Raw genomic sequence first — 14910 nt, 5'->3', positions numbered from 1 at the left:
TTTTCCCCCATTATTAAATTGACGATTTTTTTTTCCTTTCGCAACTTTAACGTTCAGATTTTCCCAAGAAAAGGTCAGCCTCACATGCACGCCCCCATGCCCCACCTAACTCAAACAATGGGCCCCATAGCAACGTTTTTCGCCTCTTTCATTCCTTAATCCACTCTCTTCTGTGAACAGAAAGGTGGAATATCCTCTCTCCCTCTTTCGGAGTTCATTCTGTTTCCTTTTGTAAACACTAATTATTAATTTTTTGCTTGGTAGGCCAAATTTGTTTAAGGCAAGCAAAGGCAATGGACCACTTTGAATCGATTTTTTTCTCATATTTTCATAAGGAGGTTTCATATTCCTCCTTTTTTGAAAGTTTTAATGCTCTGTGGGAATTTGAATCATTCATGATGGTGATAATCAATTGGTGAATCAAATTCCATGCATCCACCATTATTTTTATTATTTGGACTTAAGAGTTGCAATTAAGTTTGGTTGAAATCAATGTATGGTAATGAATTTTCCATCAATTTGTTAATAATGGATGGTAAATCAAAGCAGAAATTAATTTAGCCCACTTGATACTACTCCCACCTTCTTATTATTATTATTATTATTATTATTATTATTATTATTATTATTATTATTATAATGGGGGTGGAAAACCTGGTTTTGATTCCATCGAAATGTTTCTTTCTCCCACTAATATATGTGGTTTTAATTAGTTTCCTTTTCTACTATCAATTTTTCTCCCATTCCAGTAATCTTTGGTGAAGAACTATAGATAAAGATGAATCTGACTTAGAATCAATTATAATGATGCATCTGACATAGAATCAATTATATAGTATTAGAAGATACCACCTGAGCTCTACATTGCACATTGGAGTATAGGAACAAAAACCATTGGAACTTCTTTATTTGTGCCAGCAAATTTAATATTTACATCCAAAGAATCCTTTAAATTTAAAAAAAAAAGAAAAAAAAAAAAGAAAAGAAAGATGCCCAAATTTAATCCCATGACAAAAGTGATATATAAATTAAGTAACTAAGGCGTATACTATCAAGTTTACAGCTTTTTTTTTTTTTTAATTTGAAGTTTATATATTTAATTTTGTGTGTAAATAGATAAATTTTTCATTAATCTTTCACGGAAAAACTGAAGTTTATTTCTGTAGCTTAAGGAAGAAGCTTGAGCAATGTGCACTCCACATATGCAATTTCGTCAACATCAAATATAATGTGTACAAAGCAATAAACAGAATGGAGCTCAAGCGCTTGTTTACTTACACAACCCATACCACTTTAATTAATCTATATGGAGGTCATTTTCCTAACAGAGACATCCACATTAATTTCCACTTGTTTGTAATTACCACTCTATTCAAACAATAATCGAATGCTAGTAGTATATTATATTATTTTCTTTTTTATACTCTCTTCAAATTATTTTAATTATTAAAATTAAAATTTTAATACTCTCTCTCTATATATATATTTATATATTTATATATACCGTTGGCTATTAAATTAATTTCTCTGTTGGCTATTATAGTAATTTTTCCGTGAACTACTTCTTGATGCATTTTTGTAAATGGATTAATTATGAAAGTGAACTTTCTTTCTTAAATAATTAGAGTACATCATTTGAGATAAGATTTTTCGAAATGACCATTTGAAAGAACACAGCAATAGCCACTATTTCACTTGCATTATGGGACATGTGTCTACTTCCATTATCATTTTCAACTTCATAGGTCATATTGAATAGTTCAACCCCCCACCACAATCAAAACAACAGTATTTAGCCACACTTTTTTTTTTTCTTGAAATAGAGACCAAATTTGTGTCTCAGAGCTTTTGGTACAATGACTAAAGCTACTTAAAGGGACATCAAAAATCTGATTTTAAATCAGATTTTTTCTTCTCATTACTAGCATTAAAATTTTATATTCCTGACGTAATAAAAAAAAATATAGAGACCAAACTTTCATTAATGAACTATTAAATGTTACAATCAGAATTCTGAGGCAATAATATGTTCAATACAATGTGGAAAGCCTTCTATCCAACACCTATCTTCAACCATATTAATGTGCTCCATGCCATACTCTTTTAACTCCCAATTTTTAAATAGTAGGGTATTATGGGATAATTTTTTTCATTCCCCATCCTAAACTTAAATAATTGTGGGTAATACTTCTTAAAGTTTTTTTTTTTTTGTCCACTTTATTCTATTGATATGGAGAATTTAAATGCTTTTGAATATCTGCTTTTATTTTGGCAGGTGAATTACTGGAATTAATGATAGTCAAAATAAAAAATATTTCCAAGATTAACCAAATGGAGCTCAGATATTAAGGCGCTTAGTGAACATTTATTTCCTTTTAGGTATTGCTAGAATGAAGATTTACTTGCTTGAATAATATATACCTTTCCATATCACAAATGTTACTTCCCTCGTGATATGATATTATTTAATATTATACCTTCCTTGAAATAGCCGAAGAGCTAGACAAACTACGAGCAAGAAATTTCTTTTCTTTTTTTTTTTAAGAAACGGCTAACCTGTCACATTCCTCACTATATGTTTGGGTGCGGATAGGATATAAAGCAGCTTGTCAAAGTCTCCAACGAGGAAGAATAGCCAATAACAAAACAATATTAAAATTGAAAATGTCTAATTTCGATTTGCTCCGGTTTTGGCATCTTGGATCGGAGGCTACAACTAACTTGCACATGGGCCTTACGCAAAGATGTGCTCTCAACCACTTTTAATTGTGATCACCAACACCAAATCCTAGTTGTGGGAATTATCATAAAATCTAATTTCTTCTCTAGAAATTCCCAGCAACTTTATTTTTAATGCTTATTTTCATTGTTGTGTGGAAACTAAGTGAAAAGAAATGTGGCTGCCAACCCATTGATTAAAAAAAAAAAAAAAACCATAGATGGGTACATGTTTACGCATTGAGAGCCGGAGCCCACAGGTTTCTCTGAAAAAAATCATGCCATGTAACGACCAAGGACAGAGATGCATGTTTAAACCAAGTGCTCCAAAAGCAGCTTTCTTAAAAAACCAAAAAAACATAAATCAATCCCTTTCCCAAAGGACAGGTGTTGTCCTCTGCAAAATTAATGGCAGCCCGACCAAAACACAAAAATTGGAAACAACATAATACTTGTAATATTTTTTCCTTGCCAGAAAATTTCTCAACTGTTGACAGCCAAGACTGTTAGGAAGTGTGGGTTCCAACCCTATTGATTTTGGCCGATTAAAAGGTTCATAAGTTTTTTTTTCTTTAATCAAGGAATAAAGCCTTAAATATTAAAGATTTGAGGATTAAGTTTTTGGTGTGAAAAAAAAAAACAAAAAGAGAGGATGCCAAATAAAAAAATAAGAAATGAGAGTTAGTTAAATGAGAATTGATCTATAATTTGATTGAGTTAAAATTTTATTAACGAATTTATAATTTATAGTTTTATATTTTGAATAATGAATATCGGATTTGAAACTTTTTAGGAATAAATGTAAAGTATATTTATTGAATTACCTATTTAGTGAGATTTTTTCAATTATTTTTTTAATTATTAATTAGCTTTAGTTTTAGTTAAATGAGAACTTTGTATATCCATTATTTGATAATGAAAATTTTTTTTATGCTTCTTAATTTTTTTCCTCCACACTCAAAGGTTTTAAACGTAAATCTTAGTGTACTTTATTTTTATGCATTTTAGATTATTGATTATTGTTTATTGCTGTGGGTTTATTGCAATATATTATTTTTACATTATTGTGTTTGTTGCTTTAGGTCTAATAAGTGGTATTAGAGTAAGGGTAAATTTGAGATATCGATACAAAAGTAACCCAAGATAGAAGTAAATTCTATTTAAGATCATGAAAAGTAATACAGGTTTCACGATAAAATTAATAGCATTAAATTATTCAATTTTACGTTTTGTGTTTGCTACTTTAGGCCCAATAAGTGATATCAGAGTAAGGGTAAATTTGAGATATCGATACAAAAGTAACCCAAGATAGAAGTAAATTCTATTTAAGACCATGAAGAGTGATACAGGTTTCACGATAAAATTAACAGCATTAAATTATTCAATTTGAAAACCTATGATTAATGATCATTTATATTGTAAAGATTTGTATGAACCATTATTGGGTGATTTAGTTAAACCAACAGATACGAAAAATGAAAGTTGAAAGAAGTTAGGCAGAAAGACATTTGTCACAATCAAAAAATAGGTTAATATTAGTATGTTTCATCATGTAGTGCAGGAGACAAATACTCACACTATTTAGAAAAAATTGACAGTATTACATGAAAGAAAAACTGACATGAATGGATGATCGATTACAGAGCACTTAAGTAATTTTCAAGATATATTTAATCAGATGACTATTATAGAGTTTAAAATAGATGATGAAACGGGGCATTGTTTTTTTTTTATTCACTTCAAACAGTTGAAATACTTTAGTTGTAACTGTTCTTAATTCAGTTTTTGATTACAATGTGACATTAGGGATGGTAAATGACAGTATGCTTAATGAAAAAATAAGATAAAAAGATTTAGATCTTAAAAATCAAGCTCTAGTGACAGAAAACAAAGATAAAAACGTCAACAGAGGTCAGAACTCAAAAGGTTGTAGTAAGTCTAAATATAAATTTAAGTCCAAAGATAAAATGAAGTACTTTCATTATAGTAAAATAGGTCATATAAAATGACACTGTAAATTCTTGAAACAAAAGCGAAAAGATGAAACAGGCAAGAGTTTAGATAATGACAATGTTGCAGTAGTGAATTCAGATAGAGATTCAGTTACTCTGATTTGTACATATAGTAATTGTAATCATGTTGGTGATCCTGACAATGAATGGATAGTTTACACAAAACGAAATATCATTATGTTCTTAAGAGAGAGTTGTTTACAACTTACAAAATAGAAGACTTTGGTTACATTAAGATGGAAAAAAAGTGTCTTGCAGATTGTTGAGATTGATGATATTGTTGTACAAACTAGTAGGGCTGTCTGTTAACTTGAAAGATGTTAGACACATTTCATATATAAGAATGAACTTGCTTGCTATTAATGTACTTGATAAAAAAGGATATTAGAGTTGACAAAAGAATGGGCAGTGAAAGCTTCTTAAATATCTATGGTAGTTGCAAGAAAAAAATTATACTGCATAATGTACAAGATATGGATACAATTGAACAGCAACTAGATAAATGTCGTTGAAAATGATGCTTCAAAAAATATGTGATACAATAGACTGGCACACATAAACGAAAAGAGTTATAGGTTTTGGTAAAACAGTCTATTATTTTTTAAACCAAAGATATGTCTCTCGATTCATGTGTTAATTGTATATTTGGTAAGCATCATAGAGTTTTTTTTTCATAAAAATTCTCAGAGAAAAGAAAACATATTGGAATTAATTCATTATAATATATGTGGTCCCATTAAGGTTGAGTTATTGGGTAGTGACAGGTATTTTGTTACTTTTATTTATAATGTTTCATGTAAGATTTTGATGTATATGTTAAAAAATAAAAGCTAGGTATTATAGTATTTTCAAAAATTTTATGCCATGATAAAAAGGATGACAGAATTACCCTTGAAGTATATTCAAACTGATAATGTTAGAGAATACACATCTAAAGACTTTGAAAAATATTGTTCAAAGCATAGGATCAGGCATAAGATGACAGAACCTGAAACACCGTAGTATAATAGTATAGCTGAAATGATGAACCGTATCATTGTTAAAAAAGGCAAATGTATGTTGAAGATGACAAAATTACTAAAGTCATTGTAGGGTGAAACAGTCAATGTAGCTTATTATTTGTTTAACATGTCACCATCATTTCCTTTGGACTTTGATATTCTCAAAATAATATGGATAAAGAAATATGCTTTATACTCTCACTTGAAAGTTTTTAGGTGTAAAGTATTAATGTATGTGTCAAAAGAGTCGAGGTCAAAACTTAATAGTCAAACCACACAGTGTGGGTTTATAGGTTATGGTGATGAGGAATTTGACTATCGGGTATGGGATCTAGTGAAAAAAAAGATAGTCAAAAATGTGATTTTTCATGAAAAAAATCATAGCAAACTTTGAGAAAAATAAAAAAACTACATGAGTTACTGTTAAGTGTGATGTTTCAATACCAACAGGGGTTTTATCGAAAAGAGTCACAGATGGTAGAAATGAGCAAGAGACAAAACTTGAGGATACAAATGAGCTAGATACAATTAGTGATGAGCTAGATGTAATCAGTTTTGTGCAGATTGAGCAATCTTCTTTACCAGAGAGTGTTAAGCAAGATGAGCAGTCCTCTCCACCAGAAAGTGTTGAGCAAAGGGAGTTACATTCGACATTAGGTGGTGTAGAGTCTCAGCCTAAAAAATCTACTAGAGAGCACAGGCCATCCACCTGGTATCCAAGTTTAAATTTTATTTTAGTTACCAATGAGAGAGAGCCAAAAGACTTTCATGATGCACAGACTATTTCAAATAGAGAGCACTAATTAAAAATAAAACAAATTAGAATCATTAAGAAAAAATGGTGCATATGATCTTATTAAATCTTCAAAAGATAGAAGGTCATTGAAGAATAAATGAGTGTTTAAGTTGACAAAAATGGTGACAAACTAGTGAGGTACAAAGCTCGATTGATGATGAAAGGTTTTTCTTAAAAACTTGACATTAATTTTGATGAGATCTTTTCTCCAATTATAAAGATGAGTTTCATTCGAGTGGTACTAGGATTAGCAGTTAATTTGAATCTTAAGCTTGAGCAATTTGATGTTAAGAGTATATTATTGCATGGTGACTTGTAGAAAGATATTTATATAGATCAGCTTAAGGGTTTTAAAGTGAAAGAAAAAAAGCACTTAGTTTACAAACTGAAGAAAAACTTGTATAGCTTAAAACAAGCTCCACAATAGTAGTATAAAAAAATTTGATTCTTTTATGGTGAGCCATAGCTATAAAAAAATGGTGATAGATCTTTGTGTGTACATCGAAAAATTTTTTAATGGTAACTTTATTATTCTCTTATTATATGTTGATGATATGTTGATTGTGGGACAAGATGTTGATATAGTTCATAGGTTGAAAGAATAATTATTTAAGTCATTTGACATGGATTTAGGTCCAGCAAAGTAGATTTTTTATATAGATATTATCCAAGATAGGAGAGCTAAAAAGCTATATTATCCTAAAAAAAGTATGTTGAATGTGTGTTTAATAGATTCAATATGCAACATGCTAAATCAGTTAGTAGTTCACTTGTCAATCATTTTCATCTGAGTAAAAAATCTTGTTCGATAACTAAAAAAAAAACTAGATATATCTAGTATTCCTTATTCTTCTGCAGTTGATTCTTTAATGTATCTTATGGTTTATACATAGCTTGACATTGCTCATGCAGTTGGTGTAGTGAGAGATTTTTTTTTTAATTCAGAAAAAGTTCACTAAAAAGTAGTGAAATAGATTTTCAGACATTTGAGTAACACTTTAAAAATATGCTTGAGTTATGGAGTTTCACAACCAGTTTTAGAAGGGTTTACTGATGCTGACATAACAGGTGATCTTGATTATAAAAAATCTACTTCAAGGTATTTGTTTACTTTTGTAAGATAAGTTGTGTCTTAGCAATCTAAGTTACGGAAGTGTATTGCCTTGTCAACCAGAGAGACTAAGCATATTACGACAACAGAAACAAGTAAAAAAAGCTTAGGATGAAACATTTTTTTCTTGAATAGAGGTTGAATCAAACAAAGTATGTGATATTTTGTGATAGCCAAAGTGCTTTAGATTTGAGTAAGAATATCATGTACTATGCTAGAATAAGGCATTTTGATGTTAGATATTACTGGTTACATTTGGTAATTGAGGAATAGTAGATACAATTGAAGAAAGTCTATACTGATGAGAATACAGCAGATATGTTGACTAAGATACTTTTCAGAAAAAAGCTTGAGCTCTGTAGTAACTTGATCGAAATGTGTTCTTTGATCAAGGTAAGTTTCAAATGAAACTGCTAGATGATGAATTTTCTCTTAATAGGACTGGAGAGGGAGATTGTTAAGAAATGTAAGGTCTCACCCCATCGGTTTTGGCCAATTAAAAGGCTCAAAATTCTTTTTCTTTGACCAAGGAATAAAGCCCTAAACATTAAAGATTTGAGGGCTGAGTTTTTAGCATGAAAAAAAAAAAAGAAAAAATGCCGAATAGAAAGAAAAAAAGCTAGAAAAAATAAAGAGAAAAGGAAAAAAAAAGAGTTAGTTAAATAAGAGTCGATTTATGATCCGATTGACCTAAAATTTTATTTGCGAATTTATAATTCAGAGTTTTACATTCTAAATGGTGAAAATCAGATTTGAAACTCTCTAAAAATAAATCCAAAGTTTATTTGTTGAGTCACTTATTTGGTGAGATTTTTTCAATTATTTTTTCAATTATTAATTAACTTTAGTTTTAGTTAAAAGAGAACCTTATATATCCATTAGTTGATAATAAAAATTTCTAGTGATCCATGATTTTTTCTTTCTTTACTGAAGGTTTTTTCACATAAATTTTAATATATTTTATTTTTTATTGTATTTTAAATTATTGATTGTTATCTATTGCTGTAAATTTATTATGATATATTATTTCTGTATTATTATGTTTATTGCTTCAAGCCCAACGAAGACATATATCTACCTTCCAAAAGGATATTGTAGTAATATTGTATCATGATGTTGGATTGGCACAGGAAGAATACATTTCTACAATGTTTCGTCAAAAGGGAAAGGACGAATAAACGCAGAATTCACTTCCCATATTTTAAGTGTGGCCTTCACATTTACTCCAGTTGCATTGTTGAACAAGAATAGCCGTGCTGCTCCATAGATGGCTTCGGTTGGATAAATTCTTGATGTGATCACCGTCCTCCCTCCTTGAGCAAAGCTTTCCACGATTGAATGATCCACCTAGATCAACATTTTTTAACACAAATTTTGATCTTTAAACACATGTTTTTCAATCTAGGAAAGGGTACGTAAAAGTGTATCAATCTGGTAAAATATTGCTCACTTACCAGTACCCTCATATTGTAGTTTTCATCGTCAAGCACTGGAACTTTGCTTCCATACACCTCTTTGAAGACATCAGAAGCTTTAGAAGACCTGTATCAAACAATTTATTGGCTCGCATTGTTCTTGTTAGCTGACCAAAGCTGCCTGCAGAAAAGAAGAATAACACAAAATAAAGAAGCAAACCTTGTTTCGTCAGCGCAAAAGTAAGTCTTGAGATTGCCATCAGATGAATTAACTGGACGGAAATATACAGTAGTCAGCTCAGAAAGTGAATCATCAGCTATAACCAGGAGTCCAAATGGCCCGAAAATGCTCCTGTCAACCGCACCATCACCGCAATCACTGAATTCGTCTGTGGTATTAGATACCAATGACTCTATTTCAAACTCTGCTAGTATATCCAACTGCAATGTTTTCAGAAAAAATATTGATGATGAGTTGAGACTTGAGAGCTACTACATTAACATAAAGGCGATTAAAGAACTTCATTTTATAGGGTAACAAAACCTGAGTGGCACTGCCTATGTCGAGGGGCACAACTGATCCTGCTTCAACTAGCACCTCTTTAAACACTGTACTGTTCAATCTCAAGCTCTCTACTTCTTCCACTGGCCATTGAAGTATATTGGTTCCAGTCTTGTTGTCATACAGAACGGTCCTGGGAATTGTCTGTGAAATACGGAAACAAATTAATATGGGGAATCACTTTGCTTTCAATGTAAAATTCAAGTTGTTACTGCTAAGAAAAGTAATTAATTAGAAGTACATTCAAAATAATATCGTTTGAATTAATCATCATAAGATCACGTTTTCTTTTGTTTTCTATATCTATAATCAAACAAGTCAAAAACTTCCTCAAGAATTAAAATATGGCATAAATATTTTCCGTGACGTTTTTATCATAAAGGCGGCTGTAATTAATTCAATGAGCTGACTTTCTTGAAGCATACAAGCAAGATGGACCATGAATTAGTATATTACATCTAGTACGTAACAAAACTTAAAGATGCAAAATCCTAATTTGATATTGATAAATTGCAAGTTTAGAATTTAGACTTTCTTGCTAGCTAGCTAGATAGAAACATTCAATTAGAAAATTAATCGATCATGCATAAAGTTGAGTATTATGACTATATGTATACCTGAAGGGAAGCCCATCCTTTTGTCAAGTCAGCAGTTTCTGTATCAGTTTCATTAATCCAACCCCAAAGTACCCTCCTTTGTTTATTCTGATCAAAAAATGTCTTTGAGGCATAGTATCTTCCATAATCCACCCTCAAACCTATACCCACATCCTCTTTCGGGTTATCTGGCGTCCACTTATCCGTTATCAGGTCATAAGTCCCAATTGCATAATGGTCCACCTTGGTATCATCCAAACTAGCCTTTAACACATGCTTGATTCCAGGCCCAAGCGCGGATGTGTCCAACGCTACCGACCCGTTTGTTGCAACAGGGTAAAAATCCACGCATTCCCACATACCCGTACCCGGAACTGCATGTAAAACCCCATCCAATAATTCATAATCCCTAAAATTTGTTGTTTGATAAACAAGGGAGATTCCAATTGTGGTATTAAACTTTGAGCCCAGCGTGAGCCGCCAGGTACCGTCGGGTCCAAGCCAAGCAGTTGTCGGGTCCCGGAAATCATCGGCTTTAATCCCGGGTGGGGGAAGCATAACCGGGTTACCCGGGTATTTTAACCAATGAAGGAGGAGGGGATCAGATAGGTTGGAGGGGTATGCAAGGTTCTGCACTTGCACGGACTCATTGGTCTTGCCTGTGTAAAGTACTACGATTTGGCCATCTGGCAGGAGAGTGGCAGACCCCGTCCATACACCGTTGATATCGAACCATTGATCGGGGACCATGGCGAGTGGGAGATAGAGCCAATGAATCAGGTCCCTTGACACGGCGTGGCCCCATGTGATGTTGCCCCATATAGCTGAATAAGGATTGTATTGATAGAAAAGATGGTACCATCCCATGTGATATAATGGACCTGCAACCACCGTATTTTTGCTCCATAAAATCACATGCTATGCTAGTTTATTTTATCCCAAAAACAAATAATCAGATGCTAGCAATTTAACTGTTTTGTTAGTTTGCAAAACCAGTTAGTTGGGTCGGGCGATTGCTTAACCAAACAGTCGAGGAACAATTTCCATGTTATTAACATGATTAGCTGGTGGCATTGCATCAAATTTAAAAATGGTACAACATATGATTGAGTCCAAGTGTATAAAAAATATATATCTGAAAAAGGTATGCAAATAAGAGTCTAATCCTACGTAGAAAGATTATCTCATGTCCTCAAGATCTAACCAAAAGTTGAAGCCGTCAGTGATGAGATGTCTGAATGAGTGAAGCAGACAAAGTTAAAATAAATAAAAAAAAAAAAGGTAGGACCCTTTGTAGAGAGGAGTAAGTAAAAAGCGTTACGACGGCAGATAGGATTGATGTAGTCCTAATCGGTCCCGTCCACAAGCTCCTAAAAGCAGTAATCACTGATCTTTCTTTTCTAACATCTTGGCCACAGAGCATCTCTAGGCTATTCCTTGCCACATATACCCACGGTCATGGGCATGGCTCCTAGCTCATTAGTAGTTGTCCTGCTGGCTACTGCTGCCAATATACCTCTAAAATACATCAAAATAATTTCCATTTTACAAGACATTAGTCGCAAATATATGGCTAATGACGCTTTAGTTCCAAAGATAAAAGAGACGGGTTGAACTCTTGGAAAATCATTCCGATCATTAAAAGGCCTGTTCACTGGAAGTCTGGAACCGGACGATAACTTTCACCGACATATCATGTTATCCATTAACTTAAGACAAAACTAAAATAATTGGGAATAGCATAGGATAGCCCCAAAATAAGAATATTTGAGATATCACGTCTTGCTCAGTCATTACAACTATTTTTTTATGCTGATTAAAGGTGTTTGTGATTAAATTATGTGTTAAAGATTAAATAATTTTAACTTTGAGGTATAATAGTAATCATAAAGAGCCAATAATGCCCCTCCCTAGGTTTGTTAGCCACCAAATCAAAAACAAATATTTGGATGCACTCCAAAGTCTCTAATAAAACAACATTGTAGTAGATAGCATAAAATCGTGATAAGGAAACAAAAAAATTGTAGTAGTGTTGTTATGGGAACTCACCGTTAGGATCTGAAGCAGGATATCCAAATTCCCCAAACCAACGCGCAATAATAATAAGAAAAGACAGTAAAATTCGATAATTAGAAAGCTAACAAAAAACCAAACGGAAAGTAATCGAAATTTAAAACAGTAAACTAAAATGAAAAGTCTGATTTGCAATTTTGTTGAAAGTCAAAAAGCGCAAATCCTTCACTTAATCAACTTCCATACACAGAAATCTTATTAAACTAAACGTGATCTACAACTTTAGTTAGCAAAAGCAAATACAAGGAAAACGTGGTTACCTACCATTCATCCAATTCTTTTCAGGCTGAAAGTGGTAGGCTGTTCTTTGCCAAGAAAACATAGCGTTTGTCCAATTAAACGAAACTTCGTTCAGAAGAGATGGATTTGACTTGGCTGACACACCTTCAGCGATCCCTCTCGGCTGGGCCTGGGCCTTTGAATACGAAGGTGACGGGTCCCTGTTGAGCGTCGGTAATGGTTCTTGGCTTTGGTTAATGATTAATGTGACCAATGAGAGTAGGAAAACGACGGAAGCAAAGATCACTGCAAAACCCTTCAAGGGTCTACTCCGGGTCGATGGCGCTCCGCCGGAGGAGGGGTGGTCTAGCAAGGGAGCATTGAATGCTGGGTTTTGTTCAGGGTCATGGGAGGTACTGGCCTCCATGTTAGGAGAGCTTGTGGAGTAGTTCTACTTGTGGAAGAGATGTAACGATTAGTAAAATAATTAAGCAATGCGAAAGTAGAAAAGGGTAATGAAGGTTTAAATAATGCAACCGATCGAGAGAGAGAGAAAGAGGGACGGAACAGGGGGAGGTTTATCGTCTCAGAAGCGGGTTCGTGTATTCAGGGGTAAATATAGGAGCTAAGCTTGGATTGGGGGTCGTCCAATTTAGTTGGGAAGGAAAAAGGAGACAGAGGGAGAGGTGGCCAGATGTCTTGTCTTTGTGCAGTTAAAGAGGAACAGGTGAAAGGCCAGGTTGTCAAACTGAGATTAAGCTTTTTTGTGTTAGCAATCTATTGCATGATATTAACTCTCTTATTACTCTTTGGTTTGGGAGATTGGAGAGATGATTTTCTTTATAGGCAATGGGCACACAGCTTACGAGAAGGAAACAGATTGAATACTATTCTAATTCCTCATCTTTTTTTTTTTTTTTGAAAAGTTTCTTAAGATATCAGTTCCCATCTGACAAACCTTTTATTTCCAACCGTCTAGTCAAACTAGACAATAGGATAACAAGCCAATAGAATGGCAGTCCATTCAAAATTTTTTTTTCAAAAAGAAGAAAAGTAAAATTCAGCACTGCCAGCTTGTATCGAAATTAATTTCGCAGGAAGAATTGTCGTAATTAGATAAGCTGAAAATATTTATACCAAAAAATTTGTTTCCGTGCATTTCACAAATACGTTCCGTATGTCTATACAGAGACGTGCATAAACGGTTATAACTAATCTATTCATTTAAGGCACGAGACTCTATCCCAAAAAAAATGAGAAAATCCCTTTTAATTTTATTGGCCACTTGTTAATTAATGTCAATGATATTTATATAATTATTATACAAGTACTATTTTAAAATGGTTGGCCATTTTCTTAGCCTTACATCCACATCTTGGATTTTGTTTCTAATCTGACTTATCTTTACTTTGTGTTCTGGAGCAATTTGACTTTTCTAATATCATTTTTCATGAATCAAACCTGTCAATAACATGTTTCATGAAACATTGCTGAAATTAGAATTGAACATGTTTTTTACCTGGTAGAATCTGAAGTTTGGAATGGTCAATTTATGATAAAATTTTACATTTAATGAATAGGTGTAATACTAGCTAGATAATTAAGCTCAGTTTGTTAAACTTTTTTTTTTACTATTTATCTTCAATTTCTTATTCAAATTTTCTTTTATTTCTTTTCCTTTTCATTTGTTTTTTTTGTAAAATAAAAATATTTACTAAACTGATCTAGATTAAATAGTAAATAAATGTTTAAAATGCATGTGCACCTGACATTTGTACATGGGATCTTCTCTGACTAATACATGGGACTTCATGACCTTAAATTTATTATCTTTACCAATAATGAAGCCCAATACAATGCATCTTACCTTCATGATCATAAAAACCAAAGCATATACAAAAATAAATAAATGAAGCGGAGAGAGAAGCTAATGGTGGCTGAAATAGAGCAGGAGAGTTAATTGATCAACGAAAAGGTTGATGAGAGGGGCCCTCAATGTACTGAAAGAGGACGTTTGGCAATATGATCATCACATAGTTTTGTAAAAATAAATTGGGTGGTGGGCAATGTGCAGGAGAACATTGTAGAAGGAAATACAATTCAACCAACATTAACAATGACATGGAGAGTAAAAATGAGCGACTTCAAAAGTCGATTGTGGTCAGAATTCGGCTAAGATTGTGACGCTGTGTCATGGGAAAATGATTTTTTATCTATACTTTCCTTTGTCTCTTCTTATTTATTAAGGGTAAGGATCCTTCCTTTGAACCCCCCATGCCATCTAATAAAATAATACACCAATGACCATTCATGAAAAGTCCCCATTTTATGGATTCTGATTTTGATATAGTGGGCTCGAAAATAACTAATTTTCCATTGTGAGAACTAAAATGTCATAATTAGTTAG

General features: G+C 32.7%; 1 protein-coding gene across 3 annotated transcripts; it reads right to left on the bottom strand.

Moving 5' to 3' along the window:
- Positions 1–8713: 8713 nt before the first annotated feature.
- Positions 8714–13360, bottom strand: LOC111290775 (beta-fructofuranosidase, soluble isoenzyme I-like). Of its 3 annotated transcripts, XM_022882239.2 has the most exons (7): positions 12549–13360; positions 12261–12269; positions 10233–11092; positions 9598–9759; positions 9274–9494; positions 9093–9180; positions 8714–8985 (listed from the first exon to the last, which is right to left on the bottom strand). In XM_022882239.2, exons 1-7 carry the CDS (start codon positions 12928–12930, stop codon positions 8782–8784), a joined length of 1926 nt encoding a protein of 641 aa, XP_022737974.2. In that variant the 5' UTR covers positions 12931–13360; the 3' UTR covers positions 8714–8781. The 3 variants fall into 3 exon arrangements, with proteins under 3 accessions (XP_022737974.2, XP_089624798.1, XP_089624797.1); XM_089768672.1 differs by lacking the exon at positions 12261–12269 and having other exon boundaries at positions 12545–13360; XM_089768671.1 differs by lacking the exon at positions 12261–12269.
- Between the last annotated feature and the right edge of the window lie 1550 nt (positions 13361–14910).

The sequence above is a fragment of the Durio zibethinus genome, chromosome 11, assembly GCF_047325235.1.
Source record: "Durio zibethinus cultivar Kanyao isolate XHJ-2024 chromosome 11, ASM4732523v1, whole genome shotgun sequence".
Taxonomy (NCBI): domain Eukaryota; kingdom Viridiplantae; phylum Streptophyta; class Magnoliopsida; order Malvales; family Malvaceae; genus Durio; species Durio zibethinus.
Note: the sequence above shows the minus strand (reverse complement) of the source record. Positions and strands in the feature narration are given on the sequence as shown.

Coding starts and splice junctions, on each gene's coding strand:
- LOC111290775 (XM_022882239.2), bottom strand. CDS start 12,930: ATGGAGGCCAGTACCTCCCATGACCCTGAACAAAACCCAGCATTCAAT. Junction 9,760..10,232: donor AAGGATGGGCTTCCCTTCAG/GTATACATATAG, acceptor CGTATTTCACAG/ACAATTCCCAGGACCGTTCT. Junction 9,495..9,597: donor ACATAGGCAGTGCCACTCAG/GTTTTGTTACCC, acceptor AAAACATTGCAG/TTGGATATACTAGCAGAGTT.